General features: G+C 58.2%; 1 protein-coding gene across 7 annotated transcripts; it reads left to right on the forward strand.

Annotated features, from left to right (window-relative positions):
* The first annotated feature begins 10,615 nt into the window (after positions 1–10,615).
* Positions 10,616–22,059, forward strand: LOC104143556 (G-protein coupled receptor 35). 7 transcript variants are annotated; one of them, XM_068953701.1, is made up of 5 exons: positions 10,617–10,742; positions 10,890–11,294; positions 13,898–13,992; positions 17,174–17,416; positions 21,036–22,059. In XM_068953701.1, exon 5 carries the CDS (start codon positions 21,067–21,069, stop codon positions 22,057–22,059), a length of 993 nt encoding a protein of 330 aa, XP_068809802.1. In that variant the 5' UTR covers positions 10,617–10,742; positions 10,890–11,294; positions 13,898–13,992; positions 17,174–17,416; positions 21,036–21,066. The 7 variants fall into 7 exon arrangements, with proteins under 7 accessions (XP_009672409.2, XP_068809805.1, XP_068809804.1 ...); XM_009674114.2 differs by lacking the exon at positions 10,890–11,294 and having other exon boundaries at positions 10,616–10,742; XM_068953704.1 differs by lacking the exons at positions 10,890–11,294; positions 17,174–17,416 and having other exon boundaries at positions 10,616–10,742.
* Positions 22,060–23,296: the final 1,237 nt, after the last annotated feature.

A 23,296-nucleotide genomic window follows, 5' to 3' on the forward strand; every position in this document is an offset into this window, starting at 1 on the left:
TTTGGGGCGGCTTTGGGGCTTTGGGGCTTTGGGGCTTTGGGGCGGCTTTGGGGCTTTGGGGCTTTGGGGCTTTGGGGCGGCTTTGGGGCTTTGGGGCTTTGGGGCTTTGGGGCTTGCTTTGGGGCTTTGGGGCTTTGGGGCGTTGGGGCGTTGGGGCTTTGGGGCTTGCTTTGGGGCGTTGGGGCGTTGGGGCTTGTTGGGGCGTTGGGGCTTGTTGGGGCGTTGGGGCGTTGGGGCTTGTTGGGGCGTTGGGGCGTTGGGGCTTTGGGGCTTTGGGGCTTGCTTTGGGGCGTTGGGGCGTTGGGGCGTTGGGGCGTTGTTGGGGCGTTGGGGCGTTGGGGCGTTGGGGCGTTGTTGGGGCGTTGGGGCGTTGGGGCGGTGGGGCGTTGGAGCGTTGTTGGGGCGTTGGGGCGTTGGGGCTTTGGGGCGTTGGGGCTTTGGGGCTTTGGGGCTTTGGGGCGTTGGGGCTTTGGGGCGTTGGGGCGTTGGGGCTTTGGGGCGTTGGGGCGTTGGGGCTTTGGGGCTTTGGGGCTTTGGGGCGTTGGGGCTTTGGGGCTTTGGGGCTTTGGGGCTTTGGGGCTTGCTTTGGGGCGTTGGGGCGTTGGGGCGTTGGGGCGTTGGGGCTTTGGGGCTTTGGGGCTTTGGGGCTTGCTTTGGGGCTTTGGGGTTTTGGGGCGTTGGGGCTTTGGGGCGTTGGGGCTTTGGGGCGTTGGGGCTTGCTTTGGGGCGTTGGGGCTTTGGGGCTTTGGGGCTTTGGGGCTTTGGGGCTTTGGGGCTTGCTTTGGGGCGTTGGGGCGTTGGGGCGTTGGGGCGTTCGTTGGGGCGTTGGGGCGTTGGGGCGTTGGGGCGTTGGGGCTTCTTTGGGGCTTCTTTGGGGCGTTGGGGCGTTGGGGCGTTGGGGCGTTGGGGCTTCTTTGGGGCTTCTTTGGGGCTTTGGGGCGTTGGGGCGTTGGGGCGTTGGGGCTTTGGGGCGTTGGGGCTTCTTTGGGGCTTCTTTGGGGCTTTGGGGCTTTGGGGCTTTGGGGCGTTGGGGCTTTGGGGCTTTGGGGCTTCTTTGGGGCTTCTTTGGGGCTTTGGGGCGTTGGGGTGTTGGGGCTTTGGGGCGTTGGGGCGTTGGGGCGTTGGGGCGTTGGGGCTTCTTTGGGGCTTCTTTGGGGCGTTGGGGCGTTGGGGCTTCTTTGGGGCTTCTTTGGGGCTTCTTTGGGGCTTTTTTGGGGGGGCGTTGTTGGGGCGTTGGGGGGGCGTTGGGGCGTTGTTGGGGCGTTGGGGCGTTGGGGCGTTGTTGGGGCGTTGGGGCGTTGGGGCGTTGGGGCGTTGTTGGGGCGTTGGGGTGTTGGGGCGTTGGGGCGTTGTTGGGGCGTTGGGGCGTTGGGGCGTTGGGGCTTTGGGGCGTTGGGGCGTTGGGGCGTTGGGGCTTTGGGGCTTTGGGGCTTTGGGGCTTGCTTTGGGGCGTTGGGGCGTTGGGGCGTTGGGGCGTTGGGGCGTTCGTTGGGGCGTTGGGGCGTTGGGGCGTTGGGGCGTTGGGGCTTCTTTGGGGCTTCTTTGGGGCGTTGGGGCGTTGGGGCTTTGGGGCTTTGGGGCTTCTTTGGGGCTTCTTTGGGGCTTTGGGGCGTTGGGGCGTTGGGGCGTTGGGGCTTTGGGGCGTTGGGGCTTCTTTGGGGCTTCTTTGGGGCTTTGGGGCTTTGGGGCTTTGGGGCGTTGGGGCTTTGGGGCTTTGGGGCTTCTTTGGGGCTTCTTTGGGGCTTTGGGGCGTTGGGGTGTTGGGGCTTTGGGGCGTTGGGGCGTTGGGGCGTTGGGGCGTTGGGGCTTCTTTGGGGCTTCTTTGGGGCGTTGGGGCGTTGGGGCTTCTTTGGGGCTTCTTTGGGGCTTCTTTGGGGCTTTTTTGGGGGGGCGTTGTTGGGGCGTTGGGGGGGCGTTGGGGCGTTGTTGGGGCGTTGGGGCGTTGGGGCGTTGTTGGGGCGTTGGGGCGTTGGGGCGTTGGGGCGTTGTTGGGGCGTTGGGGCGTTGGGGTGTTGGGGCGTTGGGGCGTTGTTGGGGCGTTGGGGCGTTGGGGCGTTGGGGCTTTGGGGCTTTGGGGCGTTGGGGCGTTGGGGCGTTGGGGCTTTGGGGCTTTGGGGCTTTGGGGCTTGCTTTGGGGCGTTGGGGCGTTGGGGCGTTGGGGCGTTGGGGCTTCTTTGGGGCGTTGGGGCGTTGGGGCGTTGGGGCGTTGGGGCTTCTTTGGGGCTTCTTTGGGGCGTTGGGGCGTTGGGGCTTTGGGGCTTTGGGGCGTTGGGGCTTCTTTGGGGCTTCGTTGGGGCTTTGGGGCTTTGGGGCTTCTTTGGGGCTTCTTTGGGGCTTTGGGGCGTTGGGGCGTTGGGGCGTTGGGGCGTTGGGGCGTTGGGGCGTTGGGGCTTCTTTGGGGCTTCTTTGGGGCTTCTTTGGGGGGGCGTTGGGGGGGCGTTGGGGGGGCGTTGGGGCGTTGGGGCGTTGTTGGGGCGTTGGGGCGTTGTTGGGGCGTTGTTGGGGCGTTGGGGCGTTGTTGGGGCGTTGTTGGGGCGTTGTTGGGGCGTGGGGCGTTGGGGCGTTGGGGCGTTGGGGCGTTGGGGCGTTGGGGCGTTGGGGCGTTGGGGCTTCTTTGGGGCTTCTTTGGGGCTTCTTTGGGGGGGCGTTGGGGGGGCGTTGGGGGGGCGTTGGGGCGTTGGGGCGTTGGGGCGTTGTTGGGGCGTTGTTGGGGCGTTGGGGCGTTGTTGGGGCGTTGGGGCGTTGTTGGGGCGTTGTTGGGGCGTTGTTGGGGCGTTGTTGGGGCGTGGGGCGTTGGGGCGTTGTTGGGGCGTTGGGGCGTTGGGGCGTTTTGGGGCGTTGTTGGGGCGTTTTGGGGCGTTGGGGCGTTTTGGGGCGTTGGGGCGTTTTGGGGCGTTTTGGGGCGTTGGGGCGTTGGGGCGTTGGGGCGTTGGGGCGTTGGGGCGTTGGGGCTTCTTTGGGGCTTCTTTGGGGCGTTGGGGCTTTGGGGCGTTGGGGCTTTGGGGCGTTGGGGCTTTGGGGCGTTGGGGCTTTGGGGCTTGCTTTGGGGCTTTGGGGCGTTGGGGCTTTGGGGCGTTGGGGCTTTGGGGCTTTGGGGCTTTGGGGCTTTGGGGCGTTGGGGCTTTGGGGCTTTGGGGCTTTGGGGCTTTGGGGCTTTGGGGCTTTGGGGCTTCTTTGGGGCTTTGGGGCTTTGGGGCTTTGGGGCTTTGGGGCTTTGGGGCTTCTTTGGGGCTTTGGGGCTTTGGGGCTTTGGGGCTTTGGGGCTTTGGGGCTTTGGGGCTTTGGGGCTTTGGGGCTTCTTTGGGGCTTTGGGGCTTTGGGGCTTTGGGGCTTTGGGGCTTTGGGGCTTCTTTGGGGCTTTGGGGCTTTGGGGCTTTGGGGCTTCTTTGGGGCTTTGGGGCTTTGGGGCGGCTTTGGGGCTTTGGGGCTTTGGGGCTTTGGGGCTTTGGGGCTTTGGGGCTGCTTTGGGGCTGCTTTGGGGCGGCTTTGGGGCTGCTTTGGGGCGGCTTTGGGGCGGCTTTGGGGCGGCTTTGGGGCGGCTTTGGGGCGGCTTTGGGGCTTTGGGGCTTTGGGGCTTTGGGGCTTTGGGGCTTTGGGGCTTTTTGGGGCTTTGGGGCTTTTTGGGGCTTTGGGGCTTTGGGGCTTTGGGGCTTTGGGGCTTTGGGGCTTTGGGGCGCTTTGGGGCTTTGGGGCTTTGGGGCTTTGGGGCTTTGGGGCTTCTTTGGGGCTTTGGGGCTTTGGGGCTTTGGGGCTTTGGGGCTTTGGGGCTTCTTTGGGGCTTTGGGGCTTTGGGGCTTTGGGGCTTCTTTGGGGCTTTGGGGCTTTGGGGCTGCTTTGGGGCTTTGGGGCTTTGGGGCTTTGGGGCTTTGGGGCTTTGGGGCGGCTTTGGGGCGGCTTTGGGGCGGCTTTGGGGCGGCTTTGGGGCGGCTTTGGGGCGGCTTTGGGGCTTTGGGGCTTTGGGGCTTTGGGGCTTTTTGGGGCTTTTTGGGGCGCTTTGGGGCTTTGGGGCTTTGGGGCTTTGGGGCTTTGGGGCTTTGGGGCTTTGGGGCTTTGGGGCTTTGGGGCGCTTTGGGGCTTTGGGGCGCTTTGGGGCTTTGGGGCTTTGGGGCTTCTTTGGGGCTTTGGGGCTTTGGGGCGCTTTGGGGCTTTGGGGCGCTTTGGGGCTTTGGGGCGCTTTGGGGCTTCTTTGGGGCTTTGGGGCTTCTGGGCTTTGGGGCTTTGGGGCTTCTTTGGGGCTTTGGGGCTTCTTTGGGGCTTTGGGGCTTCTTTGGGGCTTTGGGGCTTCTTTGGGGCTTTGGGGCTTCTTTGGGGCTTCTTTGGGGCTTCGGGGCTTCTTCGGGGCTTCTTTGGGGCTTCGGGGCTTCTTCGGGGCTTCTTCGGGGCTTCTTCGGGGCTTCTTCGGGGCTTCTTCGGGGCTTCTTCGGGGCTTCGGGGCTTCTTCGGGGCTTCTTCGGGGCTTCGGGGCTTCTTCGGGGCTTCTTCGGGGCTTCGGGGCTTCTTCGGGGCTTCTTCGGGGCTTCGGGGCTTCTTCGGGGCTTCTTCGGGGCTTCGGGGCTTCTTCGGGGCTTCTTCGGGGCTTCGGGGCTTCTTCGGGGCTTCTTCGGGGCTTCGGGGCTTCTTCGGGGCTTCTTCGGGGCTTCGGGGCTTCTTCGGGGCTTCTTCGGGGCTTCGGGGCTTCTTCGGGGCTTCTTCGGGGCTTCGGGGCTTCTTCGGGGCTTCTTCGGGGCTTCGGGGCTTCTTCGGGGCTTCTTCGGGGCTTCGGGGCTTCTTCGGGGCTTCTTCGGGGCTTCGGGGCTTCTTCGGGGCTTCTTCGGGGCTTCGGGGCTTCTTCGGGGCTTCTTCGGGGCTTCGGGGCTTCTTCGGGGCTTCTTCGGGGCTTCGGGGCTTCTTCGGGGCTTCTTCGGGGCTTCGGGGCTTCTTCGGGGCTTCTTCGGGGCTTCGGGGCTTCTTCGGGGCTTCTTCGGGGCTTCGGGGCTTCTTCGGGGCTTCTTCGGGGCTTCGGGGCTTCTTCGGGGCTTCTTCGGGGCTTCGGGGCTTCTTCGGGGCTTCGGGGCGGCTTCGGGGCTTCTTCGGGGCTTCGGGGCGGCTTCGGGGCTTCTTCGGGGCTTCGGGGCTTCTTCGGGGCTTCGGGGCGGCTTCGGGGCTTCTTCGGGGCTTCGGGGCGGCTTCGGGGCTTCTTCGGGGCTTCGGGGCGGCTTCGGGGCTTCTTCGGGGCTTCGGGGCGGCTTCGGGGCTTCTTCGGGGCTTCGGGGCGGCTTCGGGGCTTCTTCGGGGCTTCGGGGCGGCTTCGGGGCTTCTTCGGGGCTTCGGGGCGGCTTCGGGGCTTCTTCGGGGCTTCGGGGCGGCTTCGGGGCTTCTTCGGGGCTTCGGGGCGGCTTCGGGGCTTCTTCGGGGCTTCGGGGCGGCTTCGGGGCTTCTTCGGGGCTTCGGGGCGGCTTCGGGGCTTCTTCGGGGCTTCGGGGCGGCTTCGGGGCTTCTTCGGGGCTTCGGGGCGGCTTCGGGGCTTCTTCGGGGCTTCGGGGCGGCTTCGGGGCTTCTTCGGGGCTTCGGGGCGGCTTCGGGGCTTCTTCGGGGCTTCGGGGCGGCTTCGGGGCTTCTTCGGGGCTTCGGGGCGGCTTCGGGGCTTCTTCGGGGCTTCGGGGCGGCTTCGGGGCTTCTTCGGGGCTTCGGGGCGGCTTCGGGGCTTCTTCGGGGCTTCGGGGCGGCTTCGGGGCTTCTTCGGGGCTTCGGGGCGGCTTCGGGGCTTCTTCGGGGCTTCGGGGCGGCTTCGGGGCTTCTTCGGGGCTTCGGGGCGGCTTCGGGGCTTCTTCGGGGCTTCGGGGCGGCTTCGGGGCGGCTTCGGGGCTTCGGGGCGGCTTCGGGGCGGCTTCGGGGCTTCGGGGCGGCTTCGGGGCGGCTTCGGGGCGGCTTCGGGGCTTCGGGGCGGCTTCGGGGCGGCTTCGGGGCTTCGGGGCGGCTTCGGGGCGGCTTCGGGGCTTCGGGGCGGCTTCGGGGCGGCTTCGGGGCTTCGGGGCGGCTTCGGGGCGGCTTCGGGGCTTCGGGGCGGCTTCGGGGCGGCTTCGGGGCTTCGGGGCGGCTTCGGGGCGGCTTCGGGGCTTCGGGGCGGCTTCGGGGCGGCTTCGGGGCTTCGGGGCGGCTTCGGGGCGGCTTCGGGGCTTCGGGGCGGCTTCGGGGCGGCTTCGGGGCTTCGGGGCGGCTTCGGGGCGGCTTCGGGGCTTCGGGGCGGCTTCGGGGCGGCTTCGGGGCTTCGGGGCGGCTTCGGGGCGGCTTCGGGGCTTCGGGGCGGCTTCGGGGCGGCTTCGGGGCTTCGGGGCGGCTTCGGGGCGGCTTCGGGGCTTCGGGGCGGCTTCGGGGCGGCTTCGGGGCTTCGGGGCGGCTTCGGGGCGGCTTCGGGGCTTCGGGGCGGCTTCGGGGCGGCTTCGGGGCTTCGGGGCGGCTTCGGGGCGGCTTCGGGGCTTCGGGGCGGCTTCGGGGCGGCTTCGGGGCTTCGGGGCGGCTTCGGGGCGGCTTCGGGGCTTCGGGGCGGCTTCGGGGCGGCTTCGGGGCTTCGGGGCGGCTTCGGGGCGGCTTCGGGGCTTCGGGGCGGCTTCGGGGCGGCTTCGGGGCTTCGGGGCGGCTTCGGGGCGGCTTCGGGGCTTCGGGGCGGCTTCGGGGCGGCTTCGGGGCTTCGGGGCGGCTTCGGGGCGGCTTCGGGGCTTCGGGGCGGCTTCGGGGCGGCTTCGGGGCTTCGGGGCGGCTTCGGGGCGGCTTCGGGGCTTCGGGGCGGCTTCGGGGCGGCTTCGGGGCTTCGGGGCGGCTTCGGGGCGGCTTCGGGGCTTCGGGGCGGCTTCGGGGCGGCTTCGGGGCTTCGGGGCGGCTTCGGGGCGGCTTCGGGGCTTCGGGGCGGCTTCGGGGCGGCTTCGGGGCTTCGGGGCGGCTTCGGGGCGGCTTCGGGGCTTCGGGGCGGCTTCGGGGCGGCTTCGGGGCTTCGGGGCGGCTTCGGGGCGGCTTCGGGGCTTCGGGGCGGCTTCGGGGCGGCTTCGGGGCTTCGGGGCGGCTTCGGGGCGGCTTCGGGGCTTCGGGGCGGCTTCGGGGCGGCTTCGGGGCTTCGGGGCGGCTTCGGGGCGGCTTCGGGGCTTCGGGGCGGCTTCGGGGCGGCTTCGGGGCTTCGGGGCGGCTTCGGGGCGGCTTCGGGGCTTCGGGGCGGCTTCGGGGCGGCTTCGGGGCTTCGGGGCGGCTTCGGGGCGGCTTCGGGGCTTCGGGGCGGCTTCGGGGCGGCTTCGGGGCTTCGGGGCGGCTTCGGGGCGGCTTCGGGGCTTCGGGGCGGCTTCGGGGCGGCTTCGGGGCTTCGGGGCGGCTTCGGGGCGGCTTCGGGGCTTCGGGGCGGCTTCGGGGCGGCTTCGGGGCTTCGGGGCGGCTTCGGGGCGGCTTCGGGGCGGCTTCGGCGGCTTCGGGGCGGCTTCGGGGCGGCTTCGGGGCGGCTTCGGGGCTTCGGGGCGGCTTCGGGGCGGCTTCGGGGCTTCGGGGCGGCTTCGGGGCGGCTTCGGGGCTTCGGGGCGGCTTCGGGGCGGCTTCGGGGCTTCGGGGCGGCTTCGGGGCGGCTTCGGGGCTTCGGGGCGGCTTCGGGGCGGCTTCGGGGCGGCTTCGGGGCTTCGGGGCGGCTTCGGGGCGGCTTCGGGGCTTCGGGGCGGCTTCGGGGCGGCTTCGGGGCTTCGGGGCGGCTTCGGGGCGGCTTCGGGGCTTCGGGGCGGCTTCGGGGCGGCTTCGGGGCTTCGGGGCGGCTTCGGGGCGGCTTCGGGGCTTCGGGGCGGCTTCGGGGCGGCTTCGGGGCTTCGGGGCGGCTTCGGGGCGGCTTCGGGGCTTCGGGGCGGCTTCGGGGCGGCTTCGGGGCTTCGGGGCGGCTTCGGGGCGGCTTCGGGGCTTCGGGGCGGCTTCGGGGCGGCTTCGGGGCTTCGGGGCGGCTTCGGGGCGGCTTCGGGGCTTCGGGGCGGCTTCGGGGCGGCTTCGGGGCTTCGGGGCGGCTTCGGGGCGGCTTCGGGGCTTCGGGGCGGCTTCGGGGCGGCTTCGGGGCTTCGGGGCGGCTTCGGGGCGGCTTCGGGGCTTCGGGGCGGCTTCGGGGCGGCTTCGGGGCTTCGGGGCGGCTTCGGGGCGGCTTCGGGGCTTCGGGGCGGCTTCGGGGCGGCTTCGGGGCTTCGGGGCGGCTTCGGGGCGGCTTCGGGGCTTCGGGGCGGCTTCGGGGCGGCTTCGGGGCTTCGGGGCGGCTTCGGGGCGGCTTCGGGGCTTCGGGGCGGCTTCGGGGCGGCTTCGGGGCTTCGGGGCGGCTTCGGGGCGGCTTCGGGGCTTCGGGGCGGCTTCGGGGCGGCTTCGGGGCTTCGGGGCGGCTTCGGGGCGGCTTCGGGGCTTCGGGGCGGCTTCGGGGCGGCTTCGGGGCTTCGGGGCGGCTTCGGGGCGGCTTCGGGGCTTCGGGGCGGCTTCGGGGCGGCTTCGGGGCTTCGGGGCGGCTTCGGGGCGGCTTCGGGGCTTCGGGGCGGCTTCGGGGCGGCTTCGGGGCTTCGGGGCGGCTTCGGGGCGGCTTCGGGGCTTCGGGGCTTCGGGGCGGCTTCGGGGCGGCTTCGGGGCGGCTTCGGGGCGGCTTCGGGGCGGCTTCGGGGCGGCTTCGGGGCGGCTTCGGGGCGGCTTCGGGGCGGCTTCGGGGCGGCTTCGGGGCTTCGGGGCGGCTTCGGGGCGGCTTCGGGGCTTCGGGGCGGCTTCGGGGCGGCTTCGGGGCGGCTTCGGGGCGGCTTCGGGGCTTCGGGGCGGCTTCGGGGCGGCTTCGGGGCGGCTTCGGGGCGGCTTCGGGGCGGCTTCGGGGCTTCGGGGCGGCTTCGGGGCGGCTTCGGGGCTTCGGGGCGGCTTCGGGGCGGCTTCGGGGCTTCGGGGCGGCTTCGGGGCGGCTTCGGGGCTTCGGGGCGGCTTCGGGGCGGCTTCGGGGCTTCGGGGCGGCTTCGGGGCGGCTTCGGGGCTTCGGGGCGGCTTCGGGGCGGCTTCGGGGCTTCGGGGCGGCTTCGGGGCGGCTTCGGGGCTTCGGGGCGGCTTCGGGGCGGCTTCGGGGCTTCGGGGCGGCTTCGGGGCGGCTTCGGGGCTTCGGGGCGGCTTCGGGGCGGCTTCGGGGCTTCGGGGCGGCTTCGGGGCGGCTTCGGGGCTTCGGGGCGGCTTCGGGGCGGCTTCGGGGCTTCGGGGCGGCTTCGGGGCGGCTTCGGGGCTTCGGGGCGGCTTCGGGGCGGCTTCGGGGCTTCGGGGCGGCTTCGGGGCGGCTTCGGGGCTTCGGGGCGGCTTCGGGGCGGCTTCGGGGCTTCGGGGCGGCTTCGGGGCTTCGGGGCGGCTTCGGGGCGGCTTCGGGGCTTCGGGGCGGCTTCGGGGGGGCTTCGGGGCTTCGGGGCGGCTTCGGGGGGGCTTCGGGGCTTCGGGGCGGCTTCGGGGGGGCTTCGGGGCTTCGGGGCGGCTTCGGGGCTTCGGGGCTTCGGGGCTTCGGGGCTTCGGGGCTTCGGGGCTTCGGGGCTTCGGGGCTTCGGGGCTTCGGGGCTTCGGGGCTTCGGGGCTTCGGGGCTTCGGGGCTTCGGGGCTTCGGGGCTTCGGGGCTTCGGGGCTTCGGGGCTTCGGTTGAGGTACATACCTTCAGGCCTTTGTTTTCTTATCTCTGTGAAAAAAGACACATTTACTAACCCTTTGTAGTCACAGTTCACATATATTTCCTTTATTTTTTCCTTTTTGTTTTACAGTGTCCTTGCTCACCTTTTGTACCATTTTTTTCCTAATTCTACATGTTGATGGAGGCATTTACACATGTGGGTGGTTTTTTTTCCAATCCTTTCTGTCCCTTACTCTACCTTTCCTTCTTATTCTTACTTTGCCCTTTTTCTCTGTTTTTTCCTTCATCTCTGCTTTTTTTTTTTCCTCCAATGTTTTGTGCACTCTTCATGCTATTTTGCTTCTGCAGTCTTACCTTTGCCTTGCCTACCTCCAGACATGAAGAAGAACAAGCAGTCAATTTCTTTTTTTCCTCCTTTCCATCTTTCTTCAGCACCTATAACCAAGACATTTGCTTGGACAAGTGTCCTTTTCCTCTCTCCTCCTCTTTTTTTTTTTTTTTTTTTTTTTTTTTTTCTCAAGTTCCTTATAGTTGTCTGACCTATGCCTTAGTGAGAGTCTTTGCCTTCCTCCCATTCATTAAGGGTGCTCAGGGTGCGTTATGCACCAACACATGCAGGCATGGCTCTGCCATCGGAAGATATCCCTCACTGTCCAACCACCCATTGCAGTGTCCTGTCCTCTTCTCCAGCCCAGCTCCCAGTCCTATTCCACATACTGCACTTGCAGAAGGGTGGCTCTGCAAGTACTGATCTAAACTCTTCCTTCCACCCAGTGCAGCTGTTTTGCCCAAGTCATTTCAGGTGCCATGATCTGAGGTGGTCCTTCCCTGCAAGGTGCTTGTGCGATTGCCTGCTACTCCCCCCCACCATTTGCCTTGCTGCAGATTGCACAGTTGAGGGTACATGCGTGCCAACACAGCCTCCCCAGGGTGCCTCCGTTCTCTGCATCCCCTCAAGCCTGTGACCTTCTCTGGGAGCAATGCTAACCCTCCCTCTGTCCGTTGCAGTCGGTCCTGTTTCAGTGCTCTTCACTGGACTGTCCGCTACGCATTGGGAGCTGCTTACCTGCACCCACCCAGGAACGCTTGTGCTACTTCTCCCCTTTCTCCGCCTGATGAGTTCCGCCTTCTTCTGGTAAGGCATCTCTTTTTTTTTCCCCCCCTTTCCAGTTGCAGTCTCCAGCCTACACGGGGGTGCCATGTGCACTTCTACAGTCACAGAAAAGAAAAAAAAAAGCACAACTGGTTAGTTTTAATCACATGTTGTTATGCCTACTTACAGGCGTGGCTGGGTCATCTTTACTTCAGCACCATTTTCCCAAGCAGGCCACTGAGTGAGATGTCCAGCAACTCTCAGGCTAATAGAGGGGCAGCTGCAATTGTGCTGGTCACCGTTGCCTTGACACTGCTTTCAGCATGCTGGCTTGCCCTTCACAGACGCTAAAGCTGGCAGGCGCTGTCATCTGCTGAGACTGCTCTTGCTCCGTGAGAAATTCCAGTCATACACTCTGTCATGACATACTGTGGCCTTACCAAACAACTGTCCCTTCAGCACTTGATTTTGGCCTGCAGCCTCATCCCTATTTCAGTCCCTCACAGCAATAGGGAAGGACACATACTCAGCTCTTGTCTTAAGACCTGCTGGCGGAGGATGCCCTGCAATTCGTACTTGCCAAATGATCACAGGGTATGGCTGAGATTTCTTCCACCCCCCCCCCCCAACTATCTTGGGCCCCCACAGGGAGAGCTCTGTCCCCTACCAGCAGCAGGGACAGAAGCCCACCATGTGGACCACACTTTCCTGCAGGAGTTCCTTTGGCTTAGCCCTGCACTGCACGCTCTAAGGCACTGCTTGGTGTGGCCATGGTAGGTGGTCACAGGCCTGGCTTCCCTCTGCTTGCTGCACTCCTCAGCCCCTGGGAGAACTGCACGTCAAGTCACCATCTATGCCAAGCCTGCTGCGCGTGACAGGACTTGTAGCCCTGCTCACCCATTAGGATGAGCCTGGGCACCACCTGCACAGTAAACAAGGAGGCCGACTGCTTTGCTTTCCCTGCAAGATAAAGGCCAGAAGAAATCAAAGCCCACCCTCCCATTGAGGGCACCTCCTAGGACACAACTAAAAGCAAGTATGGCTGCCTCACTAGCTAGCATAGCGTAAATACACAGTGGGGCAAAATGCTCTTTGCAGCCTCACCCTGCTGCAGCGTGCAGCACCCTCCCCAGGGGTTTGGCACCCCTGCCGCAGGGCCCACGCCTGTGCTGCAGCTGCGTGCTGGCACAGCACCCACACTGTCCGGTTCTCAGGAAGGCACAGTCTGGCTCCTGCAGCTGGCAGCCGAGCTGGTGCTCGCATGACTCATCTCAATGCTGTCTTCTCACACGCTGTGGACACAAACGCACTCATGAACAAGTCTAACTCAGGAAGGGCAATCACCATACTGTGCTGCTTCCCACATTGTTTTCACCGTGACATCTTCCAGACACTTAAATGGAATAGTAGCCTGAAGTACCCCCTCACAAAACTCCAAGGAGATATTTGCTCCCTTCCCCGTCAGCCTGTCTGTCCCTTCCACACTTATTTCAGACTTCAAAGATTTGTCTACCCCTTTCGATATTGGGTGTCACCATCTTTCTGCTTTCCCAGTTTGTCACTGGGCTTACTGTGCAGATGCATTGAGATTGCTACAGCTGCTTGCAGTATGCTACCCCAAACTACTTCTGCGCCCAAGCAGGAAAAAAAGTACTGTACTATACACAGATGTTGGGGGGGGGGGGCAGCAACACGTAGCTGAAGGTCTGATCTAATTGAGGTGATGTCCTTCCCTGCAACACTGACTTGTTCACCTGACAGTTCACCCCCGTCCCCATTAAGCATATGCACATAACAGGACACCACAGGCACAGCTCTTCCTTTTTTCTGAAGTATCAGCATATTTGGGTGTCCTCTGAAGTGCCTGTACACTAACACACACACAGCACAAGGAACAAACAGGAAGGCAGAGATCTGCATGTCCTTGCAGAAGTACGATCTTATTGGGATTGCTGCGGCATGATAGGACAGCCCACACAACTAGAGTGCTGCCATGGATAGCTACAGGTGCCTTAGGAAGTACCAGCTGGGAAAGCAAGAAGGGGACTTGCCCTTTATATGAGAGCAGTAGGAATGCATAATGCTGATGCATTACATCAGCCTGGGGATGTAATGAGCCAGCTGAGCAGTTATTAGTCAGGATTAGAGACCATACCAGTGTTGGCAACACTATGGTGAGTGGCTTTTCTCATCAGCCTGATCAGGAAGCAGCTGCACCTTCTTCAGACAGTTGAAGCAGCCTCATGTTTGCAAGCTCCGGGCCTCCTGGTAGACTTCAATTACCCTGGCACCTGCTGGAGGGCTAGCTGGGCACAAGCAATCCAAACGGTGTCTGGAGTGCATTGATGTCACCCTCCTAACAAAGCTGAGCAAGAAGCTGATGAGGAGGAGAGGTGACGACATAGTTATGAACAAAGTGTTTGGGATGTGACCCATGAGCTAGGAGCATTTGTGATCCTGCAAGGAGGAAGCAGGACAAGAAAAAGGCAGGCACAGCCCTGAACTTGAGGGGAGCAGACTTCAGCCACGGCCGTGAAAGAATCCCACAGGACAAGGCCCTGGAAAGGGGGCCGGGGGCAGTGGGGTGGAATCCCAGGGAGCTGGTTGATGTCCAGTAATTAGCTCCAAGGCCAAGCATGGGCCAGCTTAATGGACATGAAGTCAAGCAAGGGTGGCCGGAGGCCTGCATGGATGAACAAGGAGCTCATGCTAACTCGAATGGAAAAAGGAAGTGTACAAAAGCAGGAAGCAGAGTCAGGTGACCCAGAGTAAGTACAGAGAAACTGCATGACCATGCAGGGATGGTCTTAGGAAAGCCAAAGCCATCTGGAGCTGAATATGGCAAGGGGCATGAAGGGCAACAACAAAGGAGTCTGACTAAATAAGCAGCAGAAAAAAAGACTAGGGAAAGCGTGGGCCTGTTGTTGAACAGGAATAGGGCTCTGGTGACAAAAAAGTCACAGAAAAGGCTCAGGTACTTAATGCCTTTGTCTTTACTGGTAAGACCAGCCTTCAGCAATCCCTGGTGCAGCAGCAAGGTCCTGAGCAAGACTTACTTTTAGCGGAGAAAGATCAGGCTAAGGAACACTTGAACAGGCTGGACATGTACCAGTCCCTGGGCCCTGAGGAGATTCAGCCTCCTGAGCTGAGGGAGCTGGCAGCCAGCATCTGATCACATGCTTGATTATCTTTGAAAGGTCACGGTAATCGGTGGTGGTGCCTGAGGACTAGAAGAACCAAGTGTCACCCGGTTTCAAAGAAGGGCGAGAAAGAGGATCCAGGAAAGAGGCAGGTTAGCATCCACTTGACCCCCCCCCCCGGCAAGGTAATGAAGGCACCATTCCTGGAAGTGATATGTGCTGTGCACGACAAGGTGAGCAGAAGTAGTCGGCATGGATTTACGAAGAGCAACTTGTGCTTAACCAGCTTGCTAGCCTTCAACAAGACAACTAATGCTGGATGAGGGGAGCACAGTGGCTGCTGTTTATCTTGACTTTAGCATGGCTTTCAACGCTGTCTTGCCATAATATCCTCATATGCAAACTGAAGTAGTGTGGACTAGATAAATGGACAGTTAAATGGATGGAAAACTGGCTCACCTGCTGGGCTCAAAGGCCTGATCAGCAGCATGACGTCCCACTGGAGGCTCATCACTAGCAGTGCCCTCCACCCCAGCCGGGGGGGGCGGGGGGTGGATGCTGAGGCCAATGTTGTTGGTCATCATTAAAGACCTGAAAGGGACAGAGTGCACCCTCAGCAAGTTTGAGGATCAAATAAACTGGCCGATACCCCCAGGCAAGTGGGCTGCCATTCAGCAGGACCTTGACAGGCTGGAAAAAAAGTGGACACAATGGGAAGTGCAAAAGTCCTGCCTCTGGAGATGACTAACTCCAGGTAGCAGTACAGGCTTGGGTGGGGCAATGAGCTGCAGAGTATCTTGCAGAGAAGGCTTGGGGGTTTGGGGGGGGGGGGGGGGGGGAGGGAGGGGCAGCGCAGTCCTGGTGGGAAAACAACTTGAACATGAGCCATCAGTGTGTCCTTGTGGACAAGGCCACGAGCATCTTGGGCTGCATTAGGAGGAGTGTCACCAGCAAGTCACTGAAGGTGCTCTTAGCTTCTACGCAGCACTGGTGGGCCCCATCTAGAGTGCTGTGCCCAGTGCTGGGTGCCTCAGTACAGAAGTGACATGGATTTACTGAGGCAGGTTCAATCAACACCCATGAAGGTAATTAAGGGCTTGGCCCCCCTTACAAGCAAGAAGCAGCTGAGAGACCTGGGACTGGTCAGCCTGGAACAGTGATGTCTCAGCAGGGAACCTTATCTATGTGTATAAATAGCTGGTGGGAAGGTGTAAAGAGGAGACCTAAATGCTGCTTGGTGCCAGCCAGTGAAAGAACAAGAGGCAATAGGCACAATTTGAAATACAGGAAGTGCCACATAAACCTAAGAGAAGTTACACATGTGCACATACACACACTGTTCACAGTGCAGGTGCTGAAACAGTGGGTCAGGCTGCCCAGAGAGGTTGTGAAGGCTCCATTCTCAGAGATGCTCAAAACCTGACTGGATGCAGCCCTGAGCAACATGCGCTAGCTGACCCTGCTCTGATCTGTGGGGGTTGGACTAGGTGATCTCCAGCCACAACTGTTTTATGAGCCTGTTAAGGAGGCCATCATCCTGGGCTCCCAGGCTAAAAGGGCTTTGAGTATCAGCCTTGGTTTGGGAAATGCAGGTGCAATTATCACAGCTAGAAAGCGCCCACAGCTCTTTCCATTTAGAGCTCTTCCCACATGCACATCTTTTCTGGTCTTAAACTACATTTTTCTTTCTCTGGTCCCTCTTTCATGGTGCAGCTAAAGCCACTGCTGTATTTCATGTCACAGCCCTTCCCTGCCACCTTCCCCTGCAGGGACTCACAAGCACAGAGGTTATCTGAGGCTGTTATCAGCATGTGGGTACAGACCTCTGAGGTGGCTCCTACCTCACAGCACTGATGCTTCATCTTCTGTGACAGACTTTCAGGCTCTGGGTTCCTGGATGCCACCTCAGGACTGTGAGCAGCATGCACCTCTTTGTGGTTACAGGGTGGCTCTGAGGTGTTCTGCTCTGCAATAACACTTAAGCGAGTTGTTCTTCCTCAGGCTCTTTGTCAGAGCCTCTCAGACCTAGCTACAGCACAGCTCTGCCAGAGAACTGCACTCCAGGGCTTCATCGGTGTGATGCTGCCCTGGTGCCTTCCAGCCCAAGGCCATCTGGTCCACAATGGCATCTTGCCTCGGCTCTTTTATTTACCACACAGCTGTCTTCACGCATCTGCTCCAAAGCTTTGACGGGCGTAGGCTTCTCGTCATTCACATTCTCTAAGAGCCAGGGAGGTACAAGTTGTTTTAGGAGCGCACAACCAACATTAGCGTTACTGGAATAGATAAGTGTTACAGTTGCTGAGGTACTATGGATAAATGGACAGCTAGACAGTTCACCACTGCATACTTCACACCAGTAGTGAATACTAATTAAATACCCCACTACTGATCCCTCCTTTGGGCTTACAGCTCCCACAACCCCTTTTCCTGCCCTTGTAACACTTAAGGGCCTAGGGTATAATCCACAGACGCTAGCTGCCAGCCTGGCACTGAGGTGCTTTGGCTATACCTGTGCGCTAACAGCAGGAGAGCAGGCCCCCAAGGCCAAGCACTGGCCTGTGGCTGTCCCCATGGTGGCCTTCTCTTGCTTCACCCCTGCTTACTAGCCCTGCCCCAGGCACCAAGCCTAACATCAGGGTCTGGGTGGGCCTTGACCCAAACTATTGGGCCATTTGGGTGCTGCCATTTCCATCTGAGAAGGGATGGCTTTTCAACTCACCTTCCACTCAGAAAGCTAGCCTGGTTGCAGAGAGCCTACCTTTCCTGTCTTGCTCCTCCGTCTGCTGCTCTCAATGCAGCAACGTACAAACGAGTGTCACTTCAGGTTTCCGTTAGCCTCCAGCAGAAGGGCCCCTGCGCCTACAGCCTTAGCCCTTCTCCCCTGCCATCTGCACAGGGTAATCCAATTACAACTCTTGCATCTTCCTAGCCTTGCCTACCTTAAGTTTCCAGCACAGCATTTCCAATCTGACTTTATTGCTAGCCAGGGAGCACTCTGTTTTAGAATTTGGCAAGTGATGAGGCACTAGATCTCATCGCAAAGTATTTGCAGTATTTGGGCACATCAGAGTGTGCTGACCCAGACCAACTTGACAGGAGGAGGAGGTGCTATAAAAGGAAGCTTCAACTATTGGTGAGCTGTCAAGGAGGGGCACAGCTCCTGCAGCTGACTTGCCACAAAAGCTCTGTCAAATTCCCCTGCTCCTCCTGAAGAGGATGTGAGGCCACACATTCCCCAGATGCCCTGCCTTCAGTCGGATCCACTACTGATTTTGTGGCATTAAACCAACAGGTAACCTCACTTCTGTTTCATTCTCATTTGCTAACCAGATCGCTGCTTGGACGGATGTCTTGCCTGTCACTGACTCCTGGAACGAGATAGATGAGGCTCAGAGATATCGTTTCCTTAAGGGAGTGGGATCAGTGATACCGAGATCCATTCATTAGATTGTTACCTCTGAACTGTTCAGCTTTGCTCTTACTCCAAGGCATTCTCCAGACCCCTTATCTAGAAGACGACAGCATATTACTTTCTAACAGTAACTGGGAACTGGAAACTAAGTTAACCCCAAGGTGAGAAGTGAGCCATTCCAAAAGGTTCTGTATTTGTCCAAGTTAACCTTTACTGTCCCCTTTCACTGTCTTTCAAAGAAACTCTGCATTCAGGGTGACTACAATACTGTTTTCCTTAGTTTGACTTGCATTTCAGCTCTACCTTCTCCCTTTTTTTGGGCCTATTGGGGCTTTTCACAACCAGTTGGTCAGTCACTGAGGTAAGGGCACGGGAGAAGAGGGGACCAATTTTCCTGTCTCGGGAGGAGGCAGCAGAAATATTGAAAGTTAAACAAACGCTTTCAGAGTACAATAAAGCCCTTCTCGCCTACTGCAAACATTTTTGCTAGCTGCACCATGCCTGCAGTCTGACTAGAGTTAGCTTACACAGTCAAGGTTTATTTCCAGGGTTATTCTTGGAGAGCAAGCTATGGATTTCAGTATGTTTTTCCATCACTAGTAGAAGTCACATGCCCAACCCTTGAATATTAATAGATGCAGTTATAGATAAGCCTGAAAGAATAAGAGTCAGAATAGAAAAATGCTGTGCTTTAGGATATTTTGTTTGAGAGTTGCCATTTGCCATTAAAGGCTGTGAACAGCAGGAAGGTTAGATCAGGCAGTTTCCAGTGATTTCTTTATGCTACCTGGAAGCAGATAGAAGACCCTGATTTCAGTGCTCTGGCTAAGCTCTCACCTAGGTGTTCTCCTTCTGCAAGGATAGCTTATCAAGCCACAGTGTCCAGACATGCTTTCCTCGTGGTTCCACCTGGAGCCTAACCAGAGAGGAAAGATTTTAGCTTGAGGTCCAGACCATCAGCTGTAAGGCTAGTGCACTCCTAGCCAGAGCAAGGAACAACCACCCTCTGAATTACTGCCCTGCCCAAGCAGAAATTTTAAGTCTCTGCTGACAACTACCGAGCCAGCTAATAAGGAAAGTTGGTCAAATTCATGATGCTGCCCTGGAAGGGGAGGGTTTGAAGCAGTTGAGCTTATATCCCCTTCTCCCATGAAGGCAGCAGCACAGAAGATGACACACCACAGTCCTTCCCTTCCTTTCCCGTGTTGCATCTTCCTCTCCCTTTACTCGGCTCCAGGTCCCTTCCCTGACTCACCCCAGCAAAACATGTTGGCTCCTGTGCTGTCCTTGGCCGTTTCATCCATCACATTCCCCCTTTGCTCCTCTGGTACCCGCTCACCTCTGAGGAACCCCCCGCTCCAAGGAGGAAAGGGGATTTTACGTGCAAAGCTCTCCCTTTGACGCAGTGCTGCACATACCTCCCTTTACGTGGGTGCAGATGTGGGATGTCATATTCCCGAGGCCATCCTGCTGGGAAAAACACTGGTTATTCGCTACCATGACGCTATAGTGCGAAGCTGTCTCTTCAGCCTCCATCTCAATTTTCTTCCTCCAAGCTCCCTTTTAAAGGTCCGGAAGGATCCTGCTGCATTTAAACTTGCTGGAGGAAAATAAGCGTAGCCCTGACCTTCCTAGCCAGCCAGCAGTCTTCAGCTTCCCATGGTGGGAAACAGCCACTCATCAGCTTACCTCAGTCTATGGCAGAGTCAAGGACATGCTCCACAGTACTGGGGACCTTGCCCTTCAGAAGCTCCGAGACGCTGGTTTTTACAGAGAGCTCCCATCCTTTTGTCATACTTGTAACTTTGCTGTCTAGCCCCTCTGCAGCCATCTCATCTGCCCCACCTTCAGCATTTGCAGCAGCCACAGGACACGCTAGCTTATCAAACAGCATATCTTTGAAGACATTTAGGGCTCAGCCATCTCCTATTTGCAGTGTGGCCTCAGTGCCTCTCTCCCAATCTTTGATCTGCCTGGTATCCTGAAGCACTTGCAAGCCCTGAGATGCAGGCAGAGCCCCACCACCAGCCAGATCACTGATACTACGAAATCGGATTTGGGCCATGCCTCCAGACCCCAAGCTGGCATCAGCCAGAGCCAAGAGCTGTTTTGCACTGCTGAGTGCACTGGCACGCTTTGCCTGCCTCATACTTGCACATCAAGGGTGCTGCTGGCATTGCGGAGCAGAGGCTGACAAAGCCACCTCACCAGCAGACATCTGCGCTACATCCAATTAGGGAGCCTAACATGACATGGCAACCCCACCCCTTGATGAAGGGATTTCCCTGCTGCCACTTACTGTCACTTCTGAGGTTTTCCTGTACCGGAGGTCCAGGTGATAGCAGCTTCCTCACAGGAGGCAAGCAGTAAACCTTTGCCAAGAAAGGCTAGTCCCGCGCAAGCGAGATCCAGAGAAGGGCTCTACGCAGCAGCTGCGTTACTGATCTTAGTGCCCAAGACACTTGCCTTCCGCACACCCTCCCCCATAAACGAAACTTATGTTCATCAGTTGCTTTAGAACAGAAGTCTTATTTCTTATGTAGTTCATTCATCTTCTGACTACCAGATCTGCCTTAACAAACACACAGATAAGTGCTTCACTAAGTGTGTTCTGGTATGGTGACCCCTCTACATTTCTGAAAGCTGTAGGGTTTTACTAGATCCTTCACCATGTCACTGTGTCACAGTAATAAATAACTTATTCCCAATTAAAAACTTATGAAATTCTAAACATTCAGTGATACATGCACAGAATCATCACCGCAGATAGTTCTCTCCTACACGCATATCACATACAGCTACTTTCCACAGGATGTAGCCTTTTAAAGGCTGGTTTTAAATAGCCCATAAGCTCTTACCCTTTGCACAGTGAATACTCTTGTGAAACACCTAGTAGCCAGTACCACAGAGGCTCAGTACCCACTTCACAGGGTGGCAGGATGCCTACCTTCAGCAGGAACCATCTAGAGCAGCCCTTAGACAGCTTCAGCTCTTGTTTCGCTTAGGTCTTCTCTTTATCAGAGATGTCTTTCTGCTTTACAGTTGCAGGCTTTTACTCTGTCCTAAAAGGTGATTAGCGGGCCTAAAAAAGTGTAGAGCTGTACCCCTCTCATTCACATCCTTACTTCGGATTTTTAGCAGGCTGCAGGAAATCAGGCTCAGATCCGTTTTCCTCAGCTTGGAGCAGGTCCACCAACACATTCCAGAGACTCCAATATGCCTGGCTAGGGTCAGCATCAGAATATCTGCCAAGTGGCATCTATTATGGCCTCGCAGCCCTTCATGGGCCTACTCCCATATCTCCCAAGCCATCACTAGCATTAGAGCGCTTGCTCATTGATTGTGCTGGGCTTTTATTCACTGAAATTCTTGCCTGGATCAAAACTGAGTTCGTTTTACCTAGCTGGCAGAGATTGACTTAAGGAATTAGTGTTCACATTGCCAGAAGATAGCCCTTCTTTGGGCTATCTTTGGGGACCGTAGCACAGGAAGCACTTCCACAAGCACTATTCCCCTGCCTCTCCATTCAAGGCTCCTCTGTTTAATAGTACCTGCTATGTACTATTGCTAGGATATCCTAAAATATTTACAACAAACTCAGTTTAGACTTCTGACACACGGATGCATCCCAATTACAGGCTGACTGAGAAAGCCAGCCATCTCTGTAGAGGCACGTTCACATTTGTAACAGCCAAGTTTCATTTACATACCTTTTGATAAGGAGTCCTGCATCTATTGAAAGGTAGGAGGAAAGTCTTACCATGTCTTTTCCCATTTCAGGGAACAGAACTTCATACAACATCTGCACACCATGACAACAAACGCATCTAGCGACTGCAACGTCACAAGTTCGGAACTCTACCACCACATTCGTCTCCTTGAATTCACTCTTTATATCCTCATTTTCTTCTTTGGAGCAATATTTAATGCCCTTGCCCTGTGGGTGTTCTTCTACAAAATAAAGAAGTGGACAGAAACCAGGGTGTATGTCATCAATTTAGTTTTTGCAGATTGCTCCGTCATCTGCACCTTGCCATTCATGGCTTATTTACTCTGGAATAAGTCAGTCCGAGATGAACTCTGCCAGTTCACAGAGGCAATGTATATTATCAACATGGTAGTGAGCATCTACATCATTTCATTTATCTCTCTCGATCGATACATTGCCATAAAGCACCCCCTGAAATCTAAGGCCTTCAGGTCTCCGTCAAAGGCTGCACTCCTCTGTGGACTTGTTTGGGTCTCTGTGATAATCAGCGTGACCCTACAACTTCAGCAGAGACAGGCCACTTTCTGCTTTCAAAGGGATACGACCACACCAACTCTTTTAACTCTGCTTTCACTTTTCTTTGTTTTTACTCTTCCATTAGCAACTTTGACCTTTTGTTCCATTGAAGTCATCAGGAACCTGAAGAGACGACTGAACACAAATTCACTGGAGGAGAAATTAATCCACAAAGCTGTTTACATTATTTATACAAATATGACTGTATTTTTAATATGTTTTCTCCCAGCCTACCTTGGGCTACTTACCAGGTTCATAATGGAGAGTATTGGAGTAACCTGTTCCCTGATTCAGGTCATGAGGAACTTGTCTTCTGTGACGAGGTGCGTGGCCACATCTAACTGCTGCCTGGATAGCATTTGCTATTATTTTGTGACCAAGGAATTCCAAGAGGCCCTTCCTCTATCCAAACCCAGCACTGACAAAAACGGATCAAATGCGCACCTCTCAGATACACAGTTGCTAAAGATAGATAAGAAGGAACAGACATCCACTTTGCAATGTCAAGAGAAGATATAGCTTCAATGTCATTGGGATAACTATTACTCTCTCTCTCCAGGGAGATCTTTGTTGGGTACATCATTACTAACTGTACGTTCTAAACTGTATTTCTATTAAACAAGTGAGTTGTTACATAGAGATATTTAAAGCAGGAATATAATCGCTGTTTGTTAACATGCCTCCCTTCCCCTCCACATACCTTTTAGTCCTATAGGAAGACAGTAGACTTGGGTATAGCTCCCTGTTTTATTTAATTTTGTAACCACAGTCAACTGATTCTTATTGTCAACACGTATATGAGAGTTTACCATGTTTTACCTCATTGTGTATTGCAAATTGTTTGCATTATTAAACTAACTCAGCTTCCTTTTATCATCTTCTTTGGGGCGGAGGCATGTGATGGGGAGGGTTTCACACGTACCCATCTACGGGGTACCAGCATCTACGAACGTCAGCCTACAAAACAGCCGAGTCTCTTCTGACTGCTCTTGCCCTTCAAGTTAGCTGGACAGATAGACGTGAAGCAACACCTCTGAGATGAGAGCAAGGCTTCTCCAGTGCCACAGAGGAGCAGACTCAAGAAGATTTTCAGAGCCTTCATTAAATACTGGCTCCTTAGAGGGCAGAATATGAAGAGGTTTACCCCCTTTCCTGTAACAAACCTTGGTGACAGGAAACAGGAAGGAATAAGTCATTACTTACAATATTTTCATTACTTTGGAGCACAGCAAGCAAACAAACATACCTTGCCATCAGGAGAGGAAGCATGTGAGAGGCCCAGTTACTATCTAGGTGCGTGTCCACAAAAAGATACAGTGATACAACAGAAGACACTTGTTTCAAACATTAGAAGCCTGTAAGAATGAAATACAGTATTTAAATATATTTCAAGAACAGTTGTGTGAAGGAAAACTTTGATCAGGTATACCTGCATATGCAGAATACTGCCTCTAGTCTTTAATACGCTGTTGGAGACAAGCTCTGTTCCGGTTGAGGCACAGGCTTCTTCACCAGCATTTCCAGTAACTGGGCAGACCACGCCCCACTCCTCAGATTGCCCCCAAACAATTGGCTCCAGGTCTGGACCACTGGCTCTGCTCCGGAGCTGGCATCTGAAAGACTCAGGAGAGCAGAGGGCTCTCACAGCAGAGCATCCCACCCCACAATGCTTCTCCTGCTGGGCAGCACCCAGGAACCAAGAACACCGTATCCCAAAACCTCTTTGGAACAAAAGGATTAGCTCAAGGTAAAACTG

The sequence above is a fragment of the Struthio camelus genome, chromosome 9 (genome assembly GCF_040807025.1).
Source record: "Struthio camelus isolate bStrCam1 chromosome 9, bStrCam1.hap1, whole genome shotgun sequence".
Lineage (NCBI taxonomy): Eukaryota > Metazoa > Chordata > Aves > Struthioniformes > Struthionidae > Struthio > Struthio camelus.